Raw genomic sequence first — 26,818 nt, forward strand, 5'->3', positions numbered from 1 at the left:
TGATGACGGGAGCCTAGGAGAGTGGCTGATAAGCAGGCTGTCCCCAAATGCTGCTCAGTTTGAAGAGCTGTTCTCCTGAAGACATTGGTTTGCAATCGGCAACTAAACACATGCCATAGGTGGTAATACCAGCACATTGTCTCTAGTACTACTGGTCTCTTCAAGGCAAGCACCTCGTTTTGAACATGTTCCAGCTCTTAACTGCAGATGCAGGGTCAGTACAAGGAAACTGATTTCTATTAACACCTTTAAAAAGTCATTTTATAATTGTATGAAGCACAAGGCCATTTCTCTTCTCTTTTGAAGCTCAAGGCAGCACAGCTGAATAAGTCCATACTCTCTTGTAAGAGTCCAGCTTGAAAGAGAGAAGCTGTAGATCTGAGGATATGTTACCTCTCCCACTGGATGCATGGTATCAGAAGAAACACAGAACTTCCTCTGAGGCAATGATGGGTCAACAGCATCTTTCACACATTCAGCAAAACAGCAGAAAGGCGACTCCCAAATCCACTACAAGAAGTAAAATTGTACAGTGATTTATTTTAAATCTAGAAATATTTTACATTTTTACATTAGTGTGCAGTTCATGTCTCAAAATACAGAGTGCAGATACATGTATAAAAGTACAATGTGGGGCTAACCACAGGTCTCAGGAAAGTTACCTTAATTATTTAAGGCATTAAACCCCACATCTTGTATTTTTAAAAGTCACATGTAATTACATTCAAAACTTCCTTTATGCAATTCAGCTAACTTGTTTTTTAAATTATATCTGGACTGGTAAAAATGCAGATACCCTCATTTCAGTCTGATACAGCTCACTACAAAGCCTGTGATAAAGCTGAAGAGTTTCACCAGTGAAGTCTGCATAGTCTCTTTTACTCTCAAGGGAATAAAACCACATTGTTCATTAAAGAAGGCAGAATCATTTCTTACACAAGGTAGCTCCAGGTCCAAATTGGCAGCAGATGGACAGCCAGGTACGTTTCTCAGTGCTGCTCAAGCCCTTCCTTTCAGCAGGTGACAAAGCTAACAATGGTTATAAACTACCACAGCACCTCTCCGCATGGGTGTCAGCGAGTACATGCGTGCCTTGGGAATTAAGAGAGCACAGCTGAACTTCAAGCAACATCAAGTCTACATTCAAAAGCTTACTTGTGCAAAAACAGCTTCTGAACACCATTTTGGAAAAACAGGGGAGACAAACATCAGCCAAATATGTTAATGGCGTGATTTACTGTGACTGAGGCTGCCTATCAACACTGAATACCTAAGGGGGTTCAGCAACCATCTTGAGCTGATTGTGACAGCAAGAATTTGGACAGTACCTACGTAGCTGAGCTAGGTTACCCTTAACAGACACATTTTACTGCTTTCCACCTTCTTGTCCAACTATGAAACAGTCAATACCAAAAAGCCTAACACATCTACAATAATCTTTCTTAAAAAAAGGGTAGAATTGATAAAATACTTTGTCATCTATGAAACACTGACTACCCAATATACCTGAACTTTGTAGTTGACAAACTACGGACTAAACCGAGAACGTGCCTGCAATGTGAGGCAAAAAGCGTTATTTTGAATATCCAGCCCTTAGGCCAACAGCTAGCACATTATTATTTCTAACACTGAATTGAACTAAAGATATTAAAGTTTCCAACTCCTTTTCTTAATGAAGGGTCATTACTTATCCCCACTAATTGCTTAATTGCTTTCAGCCCTAAATACGAATTAAACCAGCAAATAATTTTGCTTTCTAACAAGACAGGAATGCACTCTATACTTCCATTTTTCAATACAAAAATGTACTGAACGTTAGCTCAGTAACTAGGAAAGTTATCTGACGTATCTTTGTATCTGCTGTATACTTCGAGCTCCCTGTTTAACTATGGGTGTGAACTTGTTCCATTAACATCTGAAGAAAGAATATATGCAAGACAGAATTGAGGAAAATAAACTACTTTTTCATCCTTCAAAATTAGACAGGAGTGAACTACACATTGACGTAACTCCAGTGTTTTACCTGTAGGAACAAAGACACACTATGGCTAAAATTAAGGGATATTCACAGTCAAGGTTCCTTGTGCTACCCAAAGCCAAAACAGCCAAGATACTACCATTAAGTTAGCCTCAGTGATAGAACAGCCCCTACTGCAGATGCACAGCCTTAGTAGTTAAACCTTCACAGCTCAGAATGATTTGAGGTTGCAGAGATCTTCTCATTTGCTTTGCGGAACATAGTAGAATACAGACAGACCTTGCCTTTTGTTCACTTGTTTCAAGTTTTTTGTTTAACAATTACAAATATTCCCCTTTCTTGTGACTTCTCAGTCAGTTACCAGTGTTTTACGCATACTTTCACTGCAGTACTAAGCAAATGCAGGACAATATGTTGGCTAGCGAATTACAATGCTCATTTATAAAAGTTAGCTACATTCAGCTATTTTAATTCCAGTTAGTTATCCGTTAGACCAACAGCCACAAGATGAACCATTCGCAGAGATTAAAAACCCGCACTATCTTCCAATGTTCACCACATCAGTCTATTTTAGTCAGTATTCTGTTATAAAACATGAGAACTTAAGTTGACTTTTAAGCAGCATGTCTTACAACTATGTATTTTTCACAAAAATATAACCTCTGCCTTCCTAAAGATCTCTACAGATCTGTGGAAAACAGTGACTCCAGTCAGTCAATATGTTTTAAAGAAAATTCCATAAAAATATCACATCTAAAAGATCAATATAATATTCACCTTTGATTGGACCTAAAATTAATGTGCAGTCAAATCTGATTTAAAAGGTCTGACTAAAAAGACACAAGGATTGAAATATTTACATTATACACATTTTCCAATTACAGTGCTATTAGAAAGTGGAATGTTTGAGAATTAAAATAGTAACTTAAACCTCACAGGGCAGCTCCAGACTATCTTCATTCTGTGTATTCCTGAACAGAAGAGATTTCTCAATATTAACGTTTTTCATGTGTAGATTATTTCTCTGCCCAATGATCTGTAGAACTATACTCCTGAACTACCATCATGTTGCACAAAGTCATTAAGTTAAGTGTTAAATAACATTCATATTTATAACTATGTGACAGCATGGACTGTATATATATACACACACACTTAAAATCTTTGATTTCATAAAGGTGATTCTAGGTAAAAAAGGTGGATTTATGTATAAAAGTAGTTGCTAGAAAAAAAATCTATCTAAAGCTTTAGAATTTAGTACTGACAAGGTCCATTTCAAGACCACAGACAAAGAAAACTCGGACAATCTTTAGATCAGTTAAATCAGTTCACAAGCTGATTAGCGTATTTTTTTCAACAATACGCAATTTCACTGGCAAAGGATGCAGCCACTGGAGTCTAGAGCTCACACGCATTTACACTAGAATCGGGCAGACCTACACACGATCTCCTTGGAAAGATTACTAGATTGAAGTCCATTTATCCTTTGGAATTGCTCTCTCATCGTAGCCAGGTAGAGGGCACCCACTGGGGTTCTGTGTCAAGTTTGTTTATTAACCGAAGTAACTCTTGATATGCCTTATCAAGATCAGAATTCACAACTGCAGTATCAAAGTAGTGGCCGTTGTTCTGTTCCATCTCCCTCGTCTTCTCTATGATTTCTCTCAGCTCTTCTGGCTGCAACCAAAACCGCAGAGTTAGTGTGTGTGCATAAGCCTCTCTCCCACAACAACAGAGTAGGGAAAGGTAACAATTTGACACAGAAAAGCCTTCTACACAAATTTTCATGATATTGCTATCAGCTATTGAAAAGCTTACAATAGCATTGAACCATGATACTTATTTGAAAGCTAAGGGCACTCAAGACAATCCCTTCTGACTGGCCCTAAGTGCCAAACAGTAAATAACTGTCCTGGACTGAAGTAAATGAAGAAGATCTAGCACTGCTCATTTTATAACGTTCATCTTACTGAGGCTCTTAAAGCATGCTTCTGAGAAATAAGTTAGGTTGCTAAGCCCCTTACCCTTCTGAGAAAGACTGGAGATGGCAGAGACAGTATGAGAGAAAGCCTGAATGGTGTAGAACAAGACAACATTCTGCCGAAGATGTAGCACAGCAAACATCAGCCAGCCAAAGGCCACAGCCATCATTGAAATATTTTCACCAATAAACAGCAATGAGAACCACAGCGAGAGCTAAACATTTAAGTTGATTGAATCACCATAGCTTCAGGTAAATGACATTGCAGAAAAAAAGGAAAACGCAATTTGGGAGCTGAAAGGGAATACATCAAAAGCAAGAATATTGCAGATGTAGATAAATGATGCAAAGGAAGAAGTAGAAATGGTTTGGTTTACCTCAGAATTTTTTTTACACTTAGATTCTAAAAGTGTGTTTGATTTTGTCTTCTGCAGATTATTTTTGTATTATATAAAGGAATATTCAGGTATAATTTTTAGGATAATTTTCTAAAGAGGATATTTTCAAAAGAGACTTCAGGCCTTCAAGATTTTTCTTCTAGGCGTTACAGACACTTAAGAAAAATCAAAGCCACATACAGGCATACATGCAAGAAAGAAAAAAAAAATCCCTTTGTTTCAAGGCTTGGACTTTTAAGAGACTTTTAGATCTTACATCCAGGCATACATCACCCTTGCATCAAAAAAGATCAAAACAACACAGGCACAGAACACAGTGCGGTCCAATTCCTGACCAACAGCCATATCAGGAGTCCCTTCGAGTTATGCTGGGAAGACTGTTCTTCCTCAGTATGAACAGTATTACATTAAATTAGTACTGTGAAAATACTATCGTGGCAAAGTGCTTCTGCATGTCACTGTAGGGTAGATTTCAGTTAAAAGTGGAAGATCAACATATTTCATTATCCTAGCAATAAACACTTTGCATCTCACAAGCTGATAAGGACCTTTTCTGAGCTTTCAGACATCCTGGTTTAATCTACGGGTTTCGATTCCATTCTGCAGAACTAACTTCTCATTTAAATGATCTGGATAAGCTGAGATCTTGACATAACTCTGATTGAAAAATGAAAAGTGATCCCACAGGATCAAGGATAAAAATAACTTCAACTGAAGAGTTTTGGAATACATTTTCAAGCAAGTGCTTTTCCAGTGGCAGATAAGTTCTCAAAAGAAAAACAATAATAATTACTCTCATGTTTACTTGGAGACAAAGTGGAGTTTTCCACAGTTTTGAAATAAAGGGTCATATTTTTGAACCAAAATGCAAGGACCCCAACTGAGACATTGTGCCTCAGGATTACTGAATTAGCAGTGGATTCCCTTGCCTCATACCTCTCACACTCAGGCAGGTGAAAGCATCCTGAGCCCTTCCCTTAGTACGGTCTGCTTACTAACCTGGAGCACACAGACCTCAACTACACTGCTTCCCATGTATAGTCAGTACCATTACCATCTCACAATTTCAAAGAAAGAGTATAAGAATTTTTTTACTAAAAGCATTCCAGATCTGTAAATAAAAAGCAGCATGGTGCCAGAGAAGTGTTAGACACATTACCTTTGGGTTTTTCCCTTCTTTGGCCAATAAAGCACGTAATCTCTCTTGTGAAGGAGGTGCAACAAATATAATATACGGCTTCAAGTCAGAATTACGTAGTGTCTTCAGTGACTGGAGAAATAGAATTATTAAATATTTAACAGTTCCACCCATGAAAAAGGCATTTACTAATGCGTTAATCACAGGCTATAATTTATAATATACTCTTCAAACACAATGACAACTGTACAATATATTAACAGCAGTATAATTAACCATGACAGTATTGCCATTACCACTCAGGGTTCAGTCAAAACAAAATACATATTCAATGCAAAACTCAACACAAAATTGATATTCCAACATTCTTCAGCTTCATGGAACCTGAACATTTACGTTTGTTCAAGAATATTCTTCATAACTAAACTGAAGAAACATGTCTTCTGGTGTCCAAAACCATAAAAAAAAAGGTCACCTACACCGAAGTATGTTTCCTTACAATGCTAAGGAATTATATCAGTTTTTAACAGAGAAAAGTCTTTAAATACTATAGTTCAAATACTACAGTTTAACCTTTTGTGTTTTGCAGATTAAAATACAAGGTATCAGATGCACTACTACTGTATGATTAGCATTTTTTGGGGGGAGTAGGTTACATTTATATTAAGAGACAGGAAATAAAAAGAACCAAGATGTAGTTTGTTTTTTCCACAAGGTTGTATGCGTAGTTTGTCTCTTCTATCTCCATAATCAGAGCTTACAGAGTTATCAGAAGGCTGAGAGATACAAATCTTATTTTAAATAATTTTTCAGTTCAGATAGTTCTCACCAGCTTTAAGCATCTGGAAACCAAGGCTCCTTTTACCTTTAGCACAAATAAAGATGATGTGGATATTTTTGAACAAGGAATAAGAAGGTTCTATTCATAACACACTAAATAGAATCAACTGAACACCACTGAAACAAAACTTGGAATAAATATGAAAACGGACCACGAAAGCACACTCAATCTATATAAACCAAATTAAAACATGACAGGCAACAGCTTTACCATACCTGGGTATGAAGGTTTAAAAGGCATATCTTGCCAGAGTTGATCACTTGCCGCACAGAGTCTATGCTAGTACCATAGAGGTTCTTTTCAAACTCTCCATATTCGATGAACTTCCCTGCAGCTATGTCACTCTCAAATGCCTGTCGGGATATGAAATGGTAATCCCTGCCTGCTACTTCAGTCTCTCGCCTGCTCCGAGTAGTATCTACAAACAAGAGTGACAAAAGAAATTGAGACAGTGATACACCTGTAGAACCGAGGAAGAGAAGTATTTCTCTTACGAGGGATATTGCTAACCAAGAAAAAAAAACGCATGTGAAATGCCCAAGAAATACAAGTATTTTATTTTCTACAATAAATACATCTAGACAGATAAAATTGCCAAAGGCTGAACGCACATTTAGAGTTCTGGTTTATATCATCTAGAAGAAAAAAACCCCAGTTAACTAGGAAAGGCATAGCTTCACCCGTGCAGCTGCATTCTGGATATGAAAACAGCTATTAGTTATTTATAACAAGTAATATTACTAAGCTGTTTGTAAACCTACTATAGGGTACATTAGACATTAAAAATATAAAATTCACTGAAATGTAAGTGGTTTGGGAAGGCACTAAAGCCAACTAAACATAAATTTATGTAAGATATGTAGGTTAAAAATTGTTTGACCAATGTACCAGTTTCTTTTTTAAACTTCTCTAACTCATTCCAATTTTATTCAAATAAATACATGTATGTCTTATAATACCTCTGTAACACCATGTTGGGACACTGGATTTGCATTGACTTACCAAAGCTACTTTTTGCCACAAAAAGATGAACTTTCCTTGTCCTTTATCCAGGAGTTGACTATATCCTGCTCAAAACCCCCAAATGACTATGTTCAACACAAGAGGATTTGTCTGCAGACAATGTCTGGAATAAGCAATCATACATGCCAGTCAAACTTACGGGGAACCGCAGAGGCAAAGCGATCCACTTCGTTATTCATAAGCCTCTGCCGCAATTCGTTTTGGCCACAGTTCTGTGGGCCGATCAGAACAATAGGCCGTTTCCTATTTGCTGGCTGATGATACAATGACATTTCCTCGTAGGTCAAAATTTCCTCATTGTCATAATCTTGAGAGAGAAATAATAGGAGTCACAACATACTTTACTGCTAGTTGCATGTATTGCCTGTCATGCAGTATCAAGTTTCAGGCAGCTCCTGACTCTGCCCAGCATGTAAATGCAAGTCACCAAAGCAGCAGAACCCCAGAGATCATCACTTGCCCAGTAAGATGATTCTCTCTTTTTCGGAGAAAGAAAACATGTTTCCACTTACTACTGATATAAGTAGTAGCATAAACTCAGGAAACAACTTTCTTGCTAAGGAACAAGTTTCTAGTACAAGAATATAACACTTTATGCCCAACAACAACAAAAATCATCACTCCAGTCCCAAAGTACTTTTGAAGAATATAGTATAAGTAGCCTACAAACTCTCTATGGAGAAAGTTTTCATTTACTAAACCTAATTACACAGAGTGAGATGATATTACAAAACCATAATACACTGGTTCATCATTGTAAAATCATGAGTGCTTTCATGCCTAAAAAGCTACCTGTTTGTTCACCCCACCATCTGGTCTTTAATGTTAAAGACACTCAATGAGCCTACAAATCCTGCCACCTCTTTTACATCTTTCACTAAATGCTATTACAAACCATACCACAGCTCCCACACAGAACATCATCAGGCAGTATTTCTAATATCATATCCTGAATTTCAGCATTCTTTTCACAAGGCTGTTTGTAGAAGCTTTTACAATTGCTTGTAAGTGCACGTGCTGTGCAAAAGATGTTGCTTACCATCATTTTTATTTGCATTGTATAAAACCTTTTTCCGCTTCTTTTTGTTTTTCTTTGCACACCAGAGTTTTCCTAATCAAAATAAAAATAATCACAATCAAATACTCAGAGTAAAAAGTTTCTTATCCCACTTACTATCTGGATCTTTAAAGTGGGAAATTTATTCTGCAGCTTTGAAAGGGCATAACATTCTTCATTTCATTGCAACCATTTGGCGTATTAAGCAAATGTTGCATGCTAAGGGCTTCAACTGAGTCATGGGACATAAAATTCTTTAAGAAAAAAGGGGTTTTGCAAATTCCTCTCCCTCATCCCAATTACATTGCACATAAGTTATGGAAAAACATGTCATTTATACAACAAAGTGCTAAATTCAGATCTCTATTTACTTTAAGAATTTCTAAGAGTTATCCCACCTGTGTTAAAAAAATAGAAGAATTTTCTGCAACCCTACAATGACAAGGTTCTAGATATCACTAATTAGCACCTCTAAGAGTTAGGGTTTTTTTCCCTTGGAAAGCATATACCTAACCTGATTTTTCTGGCTCCTTATCTTCTTCTATGGTTTGCTTCATTGCTTCTCTTTGTTGCTGAAAACTTTTTCCTTAATGCATTAAAAAAAAAGTACAAAAGCAGTTAATGTTTAGAAACCATTTCCCATACTTTTTTTTTTGTAATGACTTACTAATTTTACTTTTTTCCTAAGGTTTTAAATCTCTGAAGGCTCTAGTAGAATAGACATAAGAGAAATTTAAGAAGAGAAATTAAAATTGCTGAGAAGCTGGTTTATTGCTTTGAAAATATATTCATCAAGACAGTCTTGCAGAGCATTTGTACTGTTCTGGATAGTTTTGCTTGGTAAACCAAAACTACTGGAAAGACTATATTCCCCACTATGATGATATGTTTTGCTAATTATTTTTGCATGTTAAACATGTTCTATTTACACTAAATCTTTTGAACTTCAGCTTGAAAAAGATTAGCCTATAATTAAATCAGTGTTCCTCTCAACTTACTCAAATGGCGTAAAGTAACTGTGATATTCCATGGATTTTGAAAAGTCTTTTTGTTCACTGTGTTTAACAGATCAGACCTTTAACGGACTAGAGTGCAATACATATTCCAATGCAAAAATTATATACTGACTTCAATGTCTGAAAACTGTATTACTCAAAGGTCCCCAAAAGTTAGAAAGGAAGCATGACTTACAAGTAACTGAAGCTCCTTGCTAAGTGAAAATAGGCAGAAAAGCTACCACAAAAAAGACACATTTTTCAAATACGCTACTTGACATAGTAAGAAATCTGACAGCTGATCTCCTCTCTGGAGAACAAGTAGGCTGAAGTCCCATGTTTCTGCCGTAGCCAGCAGAGGGAACTATGAATCCACAGTCTCCAAGGTGGAGTAGAAAAGGAAGAGGAAAGCAGCTCAAGAGGTGAACTGCCATGGAAGCTGTAACTTTACTCTGCATTTAACATCTAAACATGTAGGTGTCTCTAAAAGGTCAATCTTTTAAGTGAATTGCATAACCAACTGCAGGCTCTGTTGCAAAAGGTTCAAGGCCACAGATATTTCAGGCAATGGATATTTAAGGGTGTACGAGTCTTTGAAAATCAGAATATTGCTCCTGTGGCTATGGGAACAACTAGCTGTCAACTTTTTTCTAGAGCTTTATTTACCAGGGATAAGGCCTGCCAATGGCTGATTATCTTCATCTCCATCTCTGTAAGCCTGCCACCAGTTTGGATCTTCTTGGCTGATCACGTGGAGTATATCTCCTTTTTGAAAAGATAGGCCTAACTCTCGGCAGGGGACGTAAGGGTCATCAGAGGGATCATAGTCAAAATGTGCTTTCACATGTATCTGTGGGAGATCAAATGTAAAAACAGAAGAAATAACACCTGTGACTTCTGAAGAATTACACCCTATCTTCCTGCGATTGCAGTGGAACTCTGATATACAAAAACTCAAAGACTCTATAAAATGGAAGCTTCACCCGGGACACACAGGAGATACTGGAATGGAATCATTACCCTAGGTTAGCAACGGAAAAGATACATTTGTGCTAGGTTAGAGGTGAAGGCTTGAATTTAACTCTTGTTAATTCTAAGGTCTATGCAATTTCTTCACTGTTTCAGGAGGCAAAAACCCCTGAACTACCGATTTAAGTTCTCTGCATTCAAAAAGTATCAGAGATATTCTGATTTGTTTAAAATACATACTAAATACACAGACTGAAACCCATTTGCTGGGCTTCAGGTAAAGTTTCACTTGTAAAATACTTTACTTTGTCACCAGCCATTAATCATAGAATGTTTTTGTTCAGCTGTTAAAGCTGTGGCAAGAAAGGTATGTTATCTAAAAAGATAACGAACAAAGTTTCCAGTACACAAACTTTTCCTCCCAAAGTGTATTTGCAAGTTCCTTCAATCATTTTTTTTTATATATGCATACATAAAAAGATAGAGAAATTGGGAATTTCAAAATAGAATTTCAGAACCACAGGCAGTTCCACTTTTATAACTTCTTACTATTTGAGAAACTGAGTCAAAATCACACTAAGAGTTTCAGCTTAACACCATCAATCATTTTCAACAGTTAATTCAGGTGCTAGCCTGGTAACAATTAAATCAACTTAAATAATCAAGCTTTGGTTTTGTTCCACAGTGTAAATGACCTACAGAACTGCACATTATTGGTAAAACAAGCTAAGTAGCACCAAGCTCAAGAACTTCTGTAGAGCTACTTACAACTGTCTCCTTCGCAGGAGGTGGCTTGCTCTGCTGACTGGGGATCAATACAAAGGTCAGAGTACCATGCATGTCGGCCTGAGACAAAAAATAGACTCTTCATATATAGTATCAAAATATAGCTTAAGGCTAAGAATTTTAATAAATAACATATTTCAGAAAATGCTTCAAAAACGCTCATAAAAGGCAGTTCCTAACAACACATCATCTAGCCCTTAACTGGTTTAAAACATATAGTTCAGATACAGATGCAGTGATTCAGTGACAGGCTAGAAAGCCAAATGTTGATATTCAGATTTTAAAAGCCTAGCATTCTTGATTATACATAAACTATTTTATTTGAAATGGAGCAGCTGCTATTTTGTCAAGCAGCGACTTAGGAGAAACAGAGAATAATATTGTCTTGTTCTGTTCAAAAATACCAACAAGTGCATCTACGCTGGGAAGAAAAAATATATAAAAGATAAGCAATTTTATAAAAATATTAAAGTGGAACAGTGTTTGCAAATCTAAACACTTCTATTACAATTTTAATGCTGTTAAGATTATTAAAGTATACAAAACGCTGTTAAAAAATTTAACACACTCAAATACTGCATCTGTAAAGCACTTAATATCAATATTGCAGTCACTCCTACTAAGAAAGTAGCACATAATAAATGTCCTGGCTTTAAAGAATTCTTATTTGTTTTCATACTTCTGTATACAGAGTGTGTTTGCATAAAGAATATCTAGATAAAATGCAAGTGGCAACCCATGACAAGGTCAACATGCGCCTCACTTCCTGTGCATCATTCCATGAACCATAACACAACAATTTATGCTGTATAAAACCAAAGCGAACGCAGGTATCTTAAACAATTCAGATCTAAGGCTTAAATAAAATAAACGCAGCTGAGCACAACGTGATCAGGCTTCAGGAAAGGAAAAGCCATGATTTTCAGTCAGCATTCATAGTCCACAAGGAATGCATAGAATTTCACAGCGATCATGGGAATAGTCTTGTCTAAACTCACGCACAGTTTATTATCATTTGAGTAGCAAGTGCCGAGGTAAAATTAAGAAGGAAAGTAATTTCCTTCTCCTGTGCTTGTTTTAAGTATTTTTTGGGGACTACAGCATTTTAAAGCTTCACTTTCACATTACAAAAATAAAAAGACAACATATAAGGAATTAAAAATGTTACTTTAAATCAATGATTTTTAAAAATATATGTTAAAAACCACATAGGTGTGGGGGTTTTTTTGGTTGTTTTTTTTTTTTTTTTCAGCAAGTAATTTGCTGTTATGTCAATGTATTGTGGTATTAAATCTTTTGTTCTGTAACTCTAGGTTGCAGGAGCTGCCCAAGAGCAGAACAAGCTCTCTGCAGAGAACAAAACTACCAGAGTTGAATTATCTGTCAAGCATCTACAAAACTCTTTTCAGCATAGGAAGGACTTAGCTAGATATGGCTTTAAAAAAAAAAGCAAAAACAAAACCAAAAAAACCACCAACCAAAAAACAGATGGCAACGGAGACAATTACATAGCATGGAGAACCTCAGATATCTCTGATCCAAAACACACAGGGAGATTGAAGGCTTTTCAAATAACCATAAGAATCTTTTTAAATGGCTTTAAAAAAAATAAACCCCCCATATTTCTGTGTCTACTTCCCTCCACTTGACCTCATACCACGCGGAAACATTCTAACAGCAAATTTCAGAAAAAATCCAACTAAAGGTAGAAATTGTCCATTAAAAACCACAGTCTTACTGTAGCATAAGATAACTTCATCTATGAATATTGCTGCCTATTCTTCCCAACAATGATTCTACAGCAGAATCCAGGTCTTTGTCCTGATTTTGATTCATCTATAGAGTATAGATCTACTAAGTAATTCAAAGATTTACTAAACATATTTATCTTTCTTTTTTTCCCAAAGACCCTCCTAAATAAGTGCTAGTGTCTAGTGGATACTGCCAATGTTTTGTATCAAAGTTATAAATTAACTATTAAAAAAATTGCCATTTTTATCTGTTTTCACTTTCACAGAATGGTCTTGCCTGCTGCAATCAGACCAAGGATTCATAGGCAGGTTCCAGCTGTTCCATCTTGGACACTGATCAACCATAGGTGCCAGCAAACATCATGAGAAAAGAGCAATATTGGGCAACAGAAAATACTGGTAATTCCCAGCTTTTGACATTCTACCTCACAGGGCCTTCGAGAGAGAGTACCTTTGCATTTAGTAGTTGCTGATCAATTTCTTGCCTGTTGTTTTGACTCGCTGCTTTTGAACTGGGTATAATTTTGTCATGAATGGTAAAAGTGTAATAAACAGGAAAAAAGTCTACACTAGAAAACTGCTAGACAAAAAGGTTTTTATCAGGAGGGAAAGAGTAAGAAGTCTAGTCATGTGAAGGTCCCACATGATACAGTTTGTGGTGGCTTAAGTCCGGATAGCAACTAAGCACCCACCAGCTCCTTACTCACTCCCTTTCCCCAGTAGGATGGGGGAGAGAATCAGAAGACTAAAAGCAAGAAAAGCTTACGGGTCGAGGCAAAGAGAGTTTAATAAGTGAAGGGGAAAAAACCCAACCCAACAAGTGATGCAAAGGCAATCACTCACCACCCGGTTTTTATCATTCAGCATGATGTTATATGGCACGATATATCACCGTGGTCAATCCAGGTCAGCTGTCCCAGACGCGGCCCCTCCCAACCTCTTGCTCACCCCCAGCCTACTTGAGGGCAGGGGACAGAGTGAGAAACAGAGAAGGCCTTGACACTGTGCAAACACTGTTCAGCAACAGCTGAAACGTGGATGCATTATCAACACTGTTTCAGTCTAAAACCAGCCTAAAACACAGCACCATATAAGCTGCTATGAAGAAAATTACCTCCATCCCAGCCAGACACTACCACAATCACACATTTATTAACTGCAGACTCAACCAGAGACAGAGGAAAATCATGGCTTTTCAGAGCTAAACGAAGTTTTTCTTAGAAATCATTTAAAGCAAGTCTCAAGATGATAGCTTGACTCTTTCAAGTTTGTAGGCTTCGTTTTTGCAGATAACTGCTGTTATTAATATTGCACTATGCATCAGAAATAAAACTTGAAATGGCTCTCTACACATAAATGCTAGCTATCAGAATGAAAATACTTTTAAGCTGACACTAAATATGAGTACAAACGACAAGCAGAGCCAACAGGCTTCAGTCTTGTAAAATGAGCATTTTTTGCAGGGAAAACAATAAGTGTCCAACTCACCAACAAGTCAAAAACTTCATTAACATCTTTTCCACGAATCTCAATGCCATTAATTTCCAGAACTTCGTCTCCTTCATGTAACAGCCCACTCTTCTCTGCGGCACCTCCTTTCACTATTCGACTAATGATAACAGAATCCATTTCATTGCGAACAGTAGCACCCTGTGTAGCAGCAACACATTCTGAATTTATTATATATATGAAACTCAAAGCCATCTATTGTATACACTCCAAGCCAGCAGAGAAACTACATTGAAAAAGAGTGCATACACCCAATGCTCCAGTTTAAAAAAACCATAATTTTATTTCTTCAAGTTGCGCTAAAGATTGAAGAATTGATTTGTTTCACACAATAAGACTCATGGGGGTTTTTTTAAATGTATTCCTAAGGAAACACTTATTTGAAAGATGCAAAATAGAAGATGAGAGTTCCTAAAAAAAAAAAAAAAAGAAAAATATGTGGTTGGCACAAGGCTGTGAGCTCTTCTGCAGCAAAGCTTGGGATAGTGATTTCTGTCAAGAAGTCCTGTCCAAACCCAAGCTGACAGAAGTTGTACAAATTTTAAGTGGTAATACAGCTACTGTTATATGAGGATACACGTGAGATTACTGTCTACGACCATTTCTCATTTTGGAGGGAAGGAGAGTATTTACAAGTTAAACATCACCTCCATGTTCAAATTCCAAATTTTTACAGCAATCTGCAAAGGATTAAAAAAAAGCTTACTACTTTTACATATAACTGAGGGAGTACCAGTACTTACCAATGGAATATCCCGGGCTTTCTCAATGCGAACTATTTTAACCGTCTCCCCTCCATATACGCCAACATTCTCATAAATTTTTTCATCTGTCACAGGCTCTGGTTGCATTTCTTGTTCTGCAACCTTATCATGAGCCAGTAAAAGTGCCTAGTATTAAACAGAATCAGCTCAATTACAGAAAATTTCATGCTTTGTATGTATACAAAATAGTACAGTTCAATGAAATTCTGCAATTTGAGTAGTCTTTGCAGGTTACAGAATATTGCAAATTGACTTGAGCAATTAAAAAAATCATTTATCACAGCTATGTAGCATCTACCACTTGCCAAAGCTTTCTTTTCATATTGGAAAATAATAAAAAAGCAATTCTGAACACACAATTGTGACTGTACTTACAGGTTCTCCTTTCTAAGAAAAAAAAAAATCAGACTGGTTTACTATGTATGTGACTGAGGACACAGACATAAGGAGTTACTGCAGGGAAAACTACTCATGGATTTACATCATCATCACAGGACAAAAATTCCCTTTGTGCACCCTATGTTAAGCATAAAGCAGTTGTCAAAGAAAAAAACAGATAAGCAAAGCAGCTCATGTGTTGCTCTGACTGTATTGATCTACTGCTACATTGTTTGTGTGCAAATTACCCTACAATATATGTAGAATGTAGCAAGGGCTGCACACGATCATGCACTACACTAGATTACAAGTTCCCATTGGTTGCTAAAAGTTGGAAACTTCTCACCACAGAAAAATATTAAAAGATCTGCCCAGAGTTGAAGAATAAACTTGCCCAAGTCCGCACAAGACATTTGCAAAAAAAACCCAAGTTATAGTGAAAGCAATATCAAGAAATACATCCATTAGACTACAAGTTTCATTTTGTTTTACCTGCATGTGAGGGGCATTCAGCAAAGCATTAAGCTCCTGCCCATCCTTATGGTGACTGGGTTTCAAAACACTCTGTACCTAAAAAGAAATCAAGTAGTAAAACTCAATCTACCCAATGATTTATCAATCCTCCCTCCTCTACTCAAGCACAAACCCCTAGTTGCAATTATTCATTTTACTGAAAATAAAGTAAATACATGTAGTTGTTACACTAACTGACTGAACTTAATCTGGTAAACACTGGGAAAACATGCAATGAGATCACAGGAGTACTCCAGCATATGTTGCCTCAACAATTACCAAATCTAAACTGGTATCCAGTGCATCACATAGATTTGTCAATACCAGAGACTGGCAGTGAGCTCAGCTACCACAAAGACACACACAAAAATTAAACTCTAGAAAGGAATACGATAGTGAAATCAGTCTCAATGAAGTCTGTTACGTGAATATGCTGGGTCTTTTAAAACGGACTCATTTCTCATTAACCTGACTAACCTCCCTTTGCCTTAAAAGCAGATGGTTTATTTTTACCCAAACTGTTATCACCACCAGCAAGATCAAAGATTCCAAGATATGTTTTGCAATGCATCCTGGAGCCCCTGCCTCAGAAAGTGTATGAGTCAAAACTTCAAAAGGTCGCAGAACACCAAGTTTCTTTGGGTAGTTTCAAAATAATCCATATTAACACAAGGACAGTTTTTGCTCAAGTAGCTTCAGTTGCCAAAGTTTTGCCTTGTCATACAGCTACCAAACGTGCCTTGCCATCATCTCTTACAGATATTGGTATGCTTATAGAGAAAGCAAGTAGAGATGTCCCTCTTATCCAAAAGGTGAGGCTGAAGATGCTTTCCATAGCCATTATCCTCTGGCCTAATCTGACTGAAGGCACGCGAGTCCAAATGAATCCAGAGACATCAAAAGTAGATTACGCATATCAGAGCAGCAGCTTTTGGTGGGATAGAAAACATTTTTTTCAAGAGCTTTTTACTCTTAAGGATGAGGTAATGAAAGATCAGAGAATCAAGAAACCACAAGTTCCAAAGTGAAAATAATTAAGCTTCTTGTGTGATCTAACAACATCTAAAGGTCTGAAGAGCCTCTATCCTAGGAGTAATTACCTACAGAAGTGCTAACAGGTCTCTTGGATGCTACCAGATGACAGTACTGAAAACAGTAAGAATAATTTTAAATTTCAGCAAAGCCACTAGATGAACTGTTCCCATGGAGCAACATCTTACATTGCCAACCAATACTGTCACATGGAACAACTTGCACTTAGCAATAAACCTGGCACAACCTCCAAAAGCCTTCCTTCTGACATCCCTAGAACATGCCTAATGGTGAACAAACCTACTATAGCATAGAATAGTCAAACAAGAAGCCAGATTTGAACTATTTTTTTAAAAAATTTATTTCTTTAAAACCGTAGAGAACAGAAAGCATTCAGCTTCACAGAGGCCTGACTTCAGTCATATTTCTGAATTGACCAGGAAGCTATTATCGCTGGCTTAGCCTGAATTTTGGGGTGCCATATAGCAGACAGAACACTGTAAAAGATATATTTCACTAACAAATTTTGCTCCATGTTGAAAGAAGAGATTCTTCTATAAAAAACTTTCAGTTCCTTTCTTGAAGCTACAAGAAGCTTTAAAGTGTTATTTATCCAATCTTTATGATCTTTTTACAGGAAAACTTACTTAGAAAGCAACTTAGAAGTCCTGCCAGCAAAAAACCACTTGAATGCAAGGTCAGAAGTTGGGGATTTGACAGGTGAAAAGAAAGCAACCAGGCCCAACCAGTCATTCTGTGTATGGTGAACATCCTTCATTCCAGTTGAATTTCTGTTTTGAGTAATTTAATTATTCAAAACTTTAATGGTTCCTCCCTCACCTTTTAGGAGGAAAATACACTTACTATTTGTTTATTTAATGAAGCACTAGGAAAGCTTCAGGCTGCTATATATACCGCTTATTACACCAGTATTGCTGCATGTCAGATGCCTTTGTAAATCATGGTAATGAATCCCATAGTTTTATCAGACGAACAAATTTGAATGTAAGCTGTCATTCCAGAAGTGACACACTACAGATAGCATAGGCAATCCACACTAAATATGTGGCAATAATAATATTTTCATAAATCTCTGGCCTAGTTTTTGTTGTTAATTATGTTAACTGTAGCTCAAGCAGCCCCTCAAAAGTTATCAATGTGGTTTCATTATACACACCACAGTTTGGAGGCACACGCTGGAGTGATACTGGACATTCAGAATTTAACCACATCTGCAAAATCCTGTTGTTGTTTACTCTCAGGTGAGCAGGGCTGTCAGAGAGAATATACATACACATTCTACTGCACTTACACCAGAAGACACAAGCTTCCAGTGCATCCTCTCAAAAGTACTGATATAATTTAATTGCCTGAACTTGCTGAAGTGAACAGTAGCAAGCCCAAAACCTTTAGAGACATAGCTTATATAAATTGAGCCTATTAAGTACATTTAATAGCAAGAACATCTTTAAGGTATTTGATTTGTGCTGTTACAGGCCAAAAATTACAAACTGTGTTGAATGCTGCATCAAATATTCTTACAAGGTCAAGATTCAGACTATGTTGCCATAATCCTTGCCCCCATCTTGGTCAAGTTTAAATGGATTTAAAATCAATTTAATTACACTTGATGTTTACTGGCTATTTTTATTTAAGACTTGGAGTACACCACATTACATGCAGACTAGCTGTCTAAAATAAATTCCTTGAGCTCAAGTGCTTCATTCCACCTTTTTAATTCAATTAAAGCTTCTTTTAAAAAAAAGGAAAAAGCTTTGAGTTGTTGGTGCCTGCTTATCAGAATTAGAGGGAAGTGTTAGCTGTACAAATGTACTACTAATTTTAAGAATTTCCTAAAGAGGACTAGAAAATAAAAATGTACCATTCCATTCTCATGTATTGTTAAAGATTAAAAAATTTAGAATCATTCACAACACACTGTTCAAACACAGTATGTCTTATAAAAGCAAACCATCAATTAAAGAGTAAATGAAAACAGATTTTTTTTTAATTAAGTTCAGTGTAGCAAATGATAATTCCCCTCCAAATACACTTCCAAACATGTAGTTTAATTAATTTACCTTTTTTTTTTTTTAAAGGGAGGATGTTTCATGTTGCAATATGAAACTATGTTGCAAACTGTCTTCTGTTAGAACTACAGAGGTACAGAGCTCTAGAACTGGTTCTCTTGCACGTCATAAAGCCTCAAACAAAACCTGTCTGTAGCTTTAAATTAGGACATGCACTCCAAAACAGTTTCAGAGTTATACTGTCACTGATGACCTGTGCACTAAAATATGCACATTACCTGCCATTTAGAATTAATGTTATGCATGCGTCTGCTATTTTTTTTCTTGTAATGTCTAGTGCCTTTTATCATCAAGATGTTATCAGTATCTTAAATCCGGGCTTTTCCAAATGTCTTTTCAAAAACACCCTGAAGTAAGTAAACAAATTGCTTTCTGGGGGAGCTTCCCATGCCTATGTCTAGGGATGGAAAAAGCAAAAGACACAACCAAAAATCATAGTACAAGAAAAAAACCTGGGCATGCAAGATAAGTCACTTTGTCAGGGCAAAACCAAAATAAAACCAAAACCAACTTCTCCTAAAGTAGAAATAATTTCCTCCTGTACTGCTACCATAACAAATAAGAAGCCTTTCCAAAAGGAATAAAGGATCTGAAAAACAAACATAAGATCTTCTATTCAGGCAAGACTAGGAAGTACAGAATGATGTGAATGAGGGCCTCAAGGTGTTCCTCGTGAGAAACTTCTGTCAGTCACAGAAATATTTATCCTGACTTTCCAGCTCAATCATTTCAGGATGCTATTTAACATATTGCAAAATACAAGTCACTTAAATACACCAGAAGCTGAATCACCGAGAAACTAGATTACCTCTGAAAATGGGAACAAACATGTGCAATATATTGACTTTTCAGGAATTCCAAGGCAGGACAAGACAGGGATGGGAGATGAATCAAAACGAGTGTAGTGATATGTTTGCCTTTATGTAATAGTCTCCTGGGTGATAACAAAGTTTTATTGGTTTAAAAATTTTAAAGAAATATTTTCTTTATGTTTAACCTTCTTCTTAGATCGCTAAGACAGAAAACTGGCTTTGCATCACCTTCTGATTTTAAGATTTACCAAATCACCTGAAAAAAAAGAGCAGAATGTGTTGGGAAGGTGAGCAGTAGGTAAGGGTAAGATGGAGAGAAATATGAAAGTTCAAAAACAGACTTCAGAGTTTTCCTAGTCATATTTTCTTCTTGGAACCTTCTATTAAGCAGCAAATAAAAGGATATAATATCCACGAAGGGGAAAAACCAGCTTGCTTAAGAGGAAAATCTATAACATTCTGTATCATAAATGAAGATTCAAAAACTCTAGCTTTGTATCTGAATGAAATCCCAAACTAGGTTTGTGTAAAATAGGTGTTTGAGGAAGTAGTTTATAAACAGAAGTTAACTGAAAAGGTTCCTTCAGGCTTGCAAACATCGAAGAAGCCTACAGGCTAATGAATAAGCCAGGAGGAAGCTCATATGTAAAATACTCCTGTCTGGTTTTGGCACAGTCTTACTGACAAATCTAAACAGGAAAATCCTGAGCTGCAGTTTAATCAGCACACTGCACCTTTAGATAACATTTAAATGATGTCCTGCAAGAATCAGTAATTTCTTCTGCAAAAGAACTTCAAGCTTGCTACAATGCTGTTTTCCTTGACTTACAAGGTTAAAGTCTAGAAACAGGAAGGAGCGTGGAAAGAGCTGTTGAAAAAAAACCTGGTTCAAGCAGAAAGAAAACTAGATATTCAAAAAAACAAAACCAAAACAAACTTGCTGCCGTACTGAAATTGCAGTAACGTGCCTTTGAGCAACTGGAGAACGGCTATATACTGGCTCAGGTAAACCGAATGGTGTACCTGAGCCAGTTTTGAACAGGTAAGTTTGGTTCACTGGGTGAATACTGGAGCACTTAGCCAGCCTTTGATCTGGCTTTGCTGAACACTACAGTGCTATGCTTGCGCTGATACTGGTATTCAAGCGAGCTAAAGTTAACAAATATATCTGTATAAGGCGTAGCCACACTTCACTGCAGTATATACATGCACCAGACCATGGAAAACAAAGATAAAGTTATTGAGCAACCCCTCAGGGGGTCTTGGCTGCATTCAGCTGCAAGTGAAAACTCACTCTGTTCACAGCAACTTGGTATTTGACTAGTTTTCTGTAAATTACTACTAATGTTTATAAAGCTGTTGTATATAAGTATTGCCCACCTATATTCAAGTGAACAAGCCTCAAAGTAGTTAACCTGGCTGAAACGGTAAAATTGTTTCAAACAGTTATGATCTGACTGAAAAGATTAAAGTTAAAAATCCTGCTCAAGTAAATTTTTTAGAAATTATTAAAGCATACTTTTATAGACATAGATCAGATCTTATAAAAGAGCTGTCATCTATCAGACCAAAATAAAGTGTAATCTGACCATCACAGCAATAATTAAAACACTGAAATTAAGTATTAAGTGATCTGTTGCTCACTTTAAAGCAAAATGCTTGTTTCCAGTATGGTTGTAATTTTTAGAGATGCCTCCTAATTTAAGAATCATGGCTCAACTCAAAGGAAAGTCACAATAACAGAGAACTCAATAATTCAACTCCTGAGTGCTTGGAATAAAGAATACTGAAGGTAAAAGATTTTCATAATCTCTCCCTTTTCCTACATTTAAACACAGTGCCTTTTCTGTTACGTATCTATCCATGCTAAAAAGGGCGTTCTTATCCCCCAAATATTTTTGTGGTTACTGTTTAGAAATCTGGAAAAACCAGATACAGCAATCAGTGACTATTATAATCCCTTTCATATTCAACATTCAATAACTCAGACAAGCTTGACAAGTACGCATTTCAACAACAGCTATGATTATAGGTTTCATATATATCACAGAGATGCATACTGTACATACCTCTTGTGCTAGTTCCTGTGCATTGGAGATGAGAGGATATGGAGGGCTGGCTTTGTTCATGTGCACTGTAACAGCATTGTGTATCTTAAATGCATTCTGAAAATCAGTATTTTGAACAAGCTGTAAAATGAGAGAGATATCCTCTTGGCTCTGAGGGTCTACCAAAACGTGCTGGATATGCTTAAGAGAAGTTAATAGTTCTTCCACTTCTAGGTAGGAAATAACAAAATAAAATGAGGTATGAGTTAACAAGATTCATATTCAAGTAATTTTATATTAAGTTTTTTTCCAAATTTTTTTTTACTGTTCAGTTTTTAATCAGCAATGATGTACGCAAGTTTATTAGTTATCTAGTTATCTATCATTCACTTTGATTTAGCAGAACATACCTGCATAGAAAAAAAAAAAAGGCACCCAAGTCAGTAAAACAAGAAATAAAAAAGCTGATACTCTGTTTAAATTTACATTCCTATTGCAGGAGAAGTTCTTCTCTGAAAGAAATCACTGATATGTAAAAGATTCAATAATTGCAGCTCATGTATAGCTAAACGTGAAACAGGTACTATTTTGCAATATAAAAATAACTCCTTTGCTAAAACAATCTTGATGCACTGAATATTCAGTTATTTTGATACACCTTTACATGCATATCTGCCACATACAGCAGATTATATAGCTCAACTAAATATTGCTTACTTATAGAATGAGTGTCAGGTAAGTAAACTACACAATTTCTAAACATAAAATTACACTCAGTCTTAGCACGTTAAAATAAAAAAAGTAAGGATAAAAACCAAAATGTCTATGGTCACAGTTCTGAAAGTCATCTGCATCAGAAGAAAGTCCACAGCTTTTACCTACGAGATTATGAGTTCTGCTTGGACCATAAAATATTTTAACATATTTTAATAACCAGTTTCTACATGTTTGCAGAATACTACACACGTACCACATTCTTGAGTTTCAAGAACTAATCTGATGCTTCACAGGTGCTTTTTAAAGACTGTCAACAAATCTACATTTTTCTTTTTTAAACTAATCTGAGTTTCTGCAAAGTATATCCCTTGTCAAGATTAAGTACTTGAGAAACTACCTAAACCAAAGAATATGAATCAGACCTATAGTGCATATTAACCCAGGTAAGAAATCCTCAAGCAAACAGTGGATGTTTTGAGCCTGAAATAATGTATGTATTCTCACATATTATCTGAAAAAAAAAAAAAAAAAAATCAAAAATCTGTTCTGCCACAAGAGGCTGGTCAGCTATCTTCTATTTTAATAAATTCAAGCAAGCTAGAATTTTGAATCCTGGTATTTTAAAGAAATGTACAAGAAAGAAAATCCCAAATATTAAAACTGTCAGTTGATACTGGGGTTAAACTCCCTTACTGGTATCAAAATATCAGATTTGAGAATTATTTTTAAGTTTTAGCAACCTTCATTTATTCATTATGAGCTAATTAAATAACATTAAAATAGGAATTCTATCAAGACATCAGTTAGGTTGCTTTTTTTTACATGAAAAAAAATCGCAGTAGATACTCATCACTAACCTGGATACATTCTGACAAGAAGTCTCCCTTGCCTATTTTTAATCTCAAATTCAGCAGTACACTGAAGACACTGCTAGACTCAAACTTGTTGAGCACAAGATTAAAATAGTTGATAAATGGGCATGTGAAAATCATAAAGCCTAATAAAATAAGCATTTCAAACAAGTTCAATGGTTTTAATTTTGGACAAAGCATATCTATATGTATGTTTTTAATTCTGAGTTTGCAAGTCAGTCTTCTGTATAACAAAAGGAAACAACCCAGAGCTATTACTCTTGTACTTTACTGTCTACAGGACAATAGAAAAAGATAATAAAAAACCCTCCAAACCCATTCCACACACGATAAAAACATCCTACCCACCAAAAGTCAAGGACTTCCTGTAACCACCTAGGAAACAAAGGGCAGCAGTACAAAAGGCGCACAGAAAGCTCAGATACTGGCTGTGCAGGATATTCCACAGGTGAAATCCAGAGCAGCTCACCATGCTAATTAAGGCAGCCAATGTCTCACTAGGGAACTGCATACACAATATACTGCCTATCACACAGGGGGAAATGCCGTTTGGAGAGAAGGCTAAAATACACTCTATAAGCAAGAGTATTTGCTACATAGGACGTTGTCAGCTGGCAAATGTCTTGCCTCCTGGAGTATGCGGACTACCAAAGCATCTCAGCAACCGATTCTCTCAAGTCTGAGGAAGTGCACTATTTTCAAGCATTAAAAAAAAGTAGTGTAAAACAGTTATTGCAGAGCTCCTACTGATACTTGCTCAGTTAAAAACCACTCCAATCCAAAATTCTGCTGTTGGTTACTGTTACCAGATTCAAAAACCAGCAAGGCATTAGAAAAGAACCTAAATTCTTCCTACGTGTAAATTACTTTATTCCATTAGTTCTGAATTGTCTATCCCCCCATATATATCTGAAAATTCAAATACATACACACAGGTACAACACGCAATTCTTTATAATACATATTCCCTATAAGACATAAATACATACAGAAAGATAGACATCTTACTTTGTATCTATAACAAAGACATCCTGTTCCTAGATGCCTCTACATATTTTCTTTTCAGCACTTTCCTAGCTCCTTCTGTGTCGCCCTTTCTTACAAACTATCACAGTATTCTCCTCCCTGTATAATTCCCTTCTGCACTGAATCTTCATCTGTGCTGGACGCAAGAGCCCTACACCAAACCATTTCCCCCCACCATGAAACAACAAATACACCCTCCCCTCATCACGATTCTAAAAGAGAAATCATGCGTTAAAGGAGTGAAATGAAATATTCCCCAAAAGTTCGCAATCCATTTCCTAGTCATTTGTTTAATAAAAACCCATACACATAAACCCACACACAAATCTGGCTTTACACATGTCTAACTCTCTCTAGGTTCCTGTTGCTGAATTCTAAATCACAGATTAGATTTCGGTGCAAGTTTTTTTTGTTTGGTTTTGGTCTTTAAAAAAAAAAAAAAAAGAACGCCAGGTAATAAAAGACTCCATCTCTAGACATTTCCTATTAAAAGGATTGTCTTGAGGGAAAAAAGTTCGGAAGATGACTAACATCTGCATTTACTCACAGAAGAATGTCAGGGTTCTTTTGCAGAACAAGTCCATTTTTTAATCGCAGATCAATTAGCAATCGACTACTTTTTTTAAAGTCGTCTATTGCAAGAAGTGCTGCAGCCTTTTTTCCATTAGGCTATGAAATGGCTGGAATGTGAGTGAGCACTGTGTGATATACACATTAATCAAAAGACCGCCAGGGCAAAAGTATGCAACTGCAGGGGAGGACCCGTGGTCACAGCTTCACACATTAGATTAGAAAAAGAAGAAAAGAAAATAGTAGTTGTTTTATCATCTTAAACAAAAAGTTATGAACAGCAAGCTTAAGAAGATATAATTGGCTTTATTATGCATCAGCACCAATATCTTAGTTCCCAAGCTTTTTTATAGATCTCTAGAGTACTCCATGCACTGGTTCTAGCAATCTACTGCTCCATGTATTACTTGAATCACAGGGCTAAGAAAAGTATTGTTTTATCCATAACTATTTCTGAAAATTTATTTATAACATCTTTACAAATAAGTTTTGCCCAAGGTATAAAAACAAAAAATAGGCAGCTTTTGCCCTCAAAAAAAAAAAAGAAATTTCACTGTAGCCACAAAAGGTTTACTTACATGAAAGGTCAGTTACTCTAAATTACCTACATTAGCTGAATGATCTGTAGCAAAGAAAAAAAAAAATCTGTATTTTATAGAAGTATATTGCTGTGAAAAAGCCAGTTAAATACTTATATGCACATGTTCTAGGTGCACAGAAAGTTATTTTCATTAAGACAGCTGTCTATATCATATAGTTTTGATAACAAACATGCCCTTAAAAATTGTTTTGATTAAGTGTCCTGTTTTATTTTTATAAATAAAATCCAATTTGTTTATCTAGGCTGCTTTGCTTTTTTTTTTGAAGATTAAAAACTTGGCAAAGATCTGACAAATTAGACATTGGCACTTATAAAACATTTTCAAAATTAAATACAATCAGGTCAATATTCTTACTTAAAACATGTAACTTTAGCAGAGGCTCCATGGATTAACATAGCAAAAAAAAACCCCAAACCCATAAAAAAAGCACAACTAAAATAAATACTTTAAAAAAGACTGAATAACAGTAGTTTAATATCTCTATAATTCACTAGTACCTGCCCAGTTTTATTTGGGCTTTTCCTAACAAAGCTTAGAGATTCATGAAAGTGACTAAGCACTCTCACTTAGACAGCAAAGTAGAAAGATGGAAAGAATCAGGAGCCATGTAGATGGGAAATTCAGCACAACCAAACAGACAAACTGCAAAAAATTTCACATGCTAGAACTTATTTTTTGGACAAAGTCATGGGGCTAGCAAGTTTCTTGGAGACCAAAAAGTTGTATACGTAAATTTAAAAAAATCTGGCCTCTCTAATTCAGGTATTCAATAAAAAAGTTGAACTGTTAAACATAATAGACTCAAATCCTCTCTGTGAAACTGTATTATTTTTTTAAGTGTGCGTTTATGTGAAAAATATATATATATTCATAAGGCAACATCCCTAGTCCTGCTACTCATCAGGACCAGAGCTTTCATAATAATAATAAAAAAATTCTTATTTTGAAATTCAGCAGAAGTGTCAGAT

At 36.1% G+C, this 26,818-nt stretch overlaps 1 protein-coding gene across 1 annotated transcript in view; it reads right to left on the minus strand.

Annotated features, from left to right (window-relative positions):
- Nucleotides 1-2,936: 2,936 nt before the first annotated feature.
- Nucleotides 2,937-26,818, minus strand: part of PALS1 (protein associated with LIN7 1, MAGUK p55 family member) — a 55,772-nt gene continuing 31,890 nt past the window's right edge. The window contains exons 3-14 of the mRNA XM_086613733.1: nt 22,085-22,293; nt 16,061-16,138; nt 15,170-15,316; nt 14,406-14,567; nt 11,149-11,226; nt 10,078-10,261; nt 8,931-9,002; nt 8,399-8,470; nt 7,499-7,666; nt 6,552-6,754; nt 5,517-5,627; nt 2,937-3,655 (exon numbers count right to left, since the gene is read on the minus strand). Coding sequence (XP_086469859.1) covers nt 3,479-3,655; nt 5,517-5,627; nt 6,552-6,754; nt 7,499-7,666; nt 8,399-8,470; nt 8,931-9,002; nt 10,078-10,261; nt 11,149-11,226; nt 14,406-14,567; nt 15,170-15,316; nt 16,061-16,138; nt 22,085-22,293 — 1,661 coding nt within the window. The 3' untranslated portion in view covers nt 2,937-3,478. The remainder of the gene's footprint in view (nt 3,656-5,516; nt 5,628-6,551; nt 6,755-7,498; nt 7,667-8,398; nt 8,471-8,930; nt 9,003-10,077; nt 10,262-11,148; nt 11,227-14,405; nt 14,568-15,169; nt 15,317-16,060; nt 16,139-22,084; nt 22,294-26,818) is intronic.

This window comes from Tauraco erythrolophus, chromosome 6 (assembly GCF_009769465.1).
Source record: "Tauraco erythrolophus isolate bTauEry1 chromosome 6, bTauEry1.pri, whole genome shotgun sequence".
Taxonomy (NCBI): Eukaryota; Metazoa; Chordata; class Aves; order Musophagiformes; family Musophagidae; genus Tauraco; species Tauraco erythrolophus.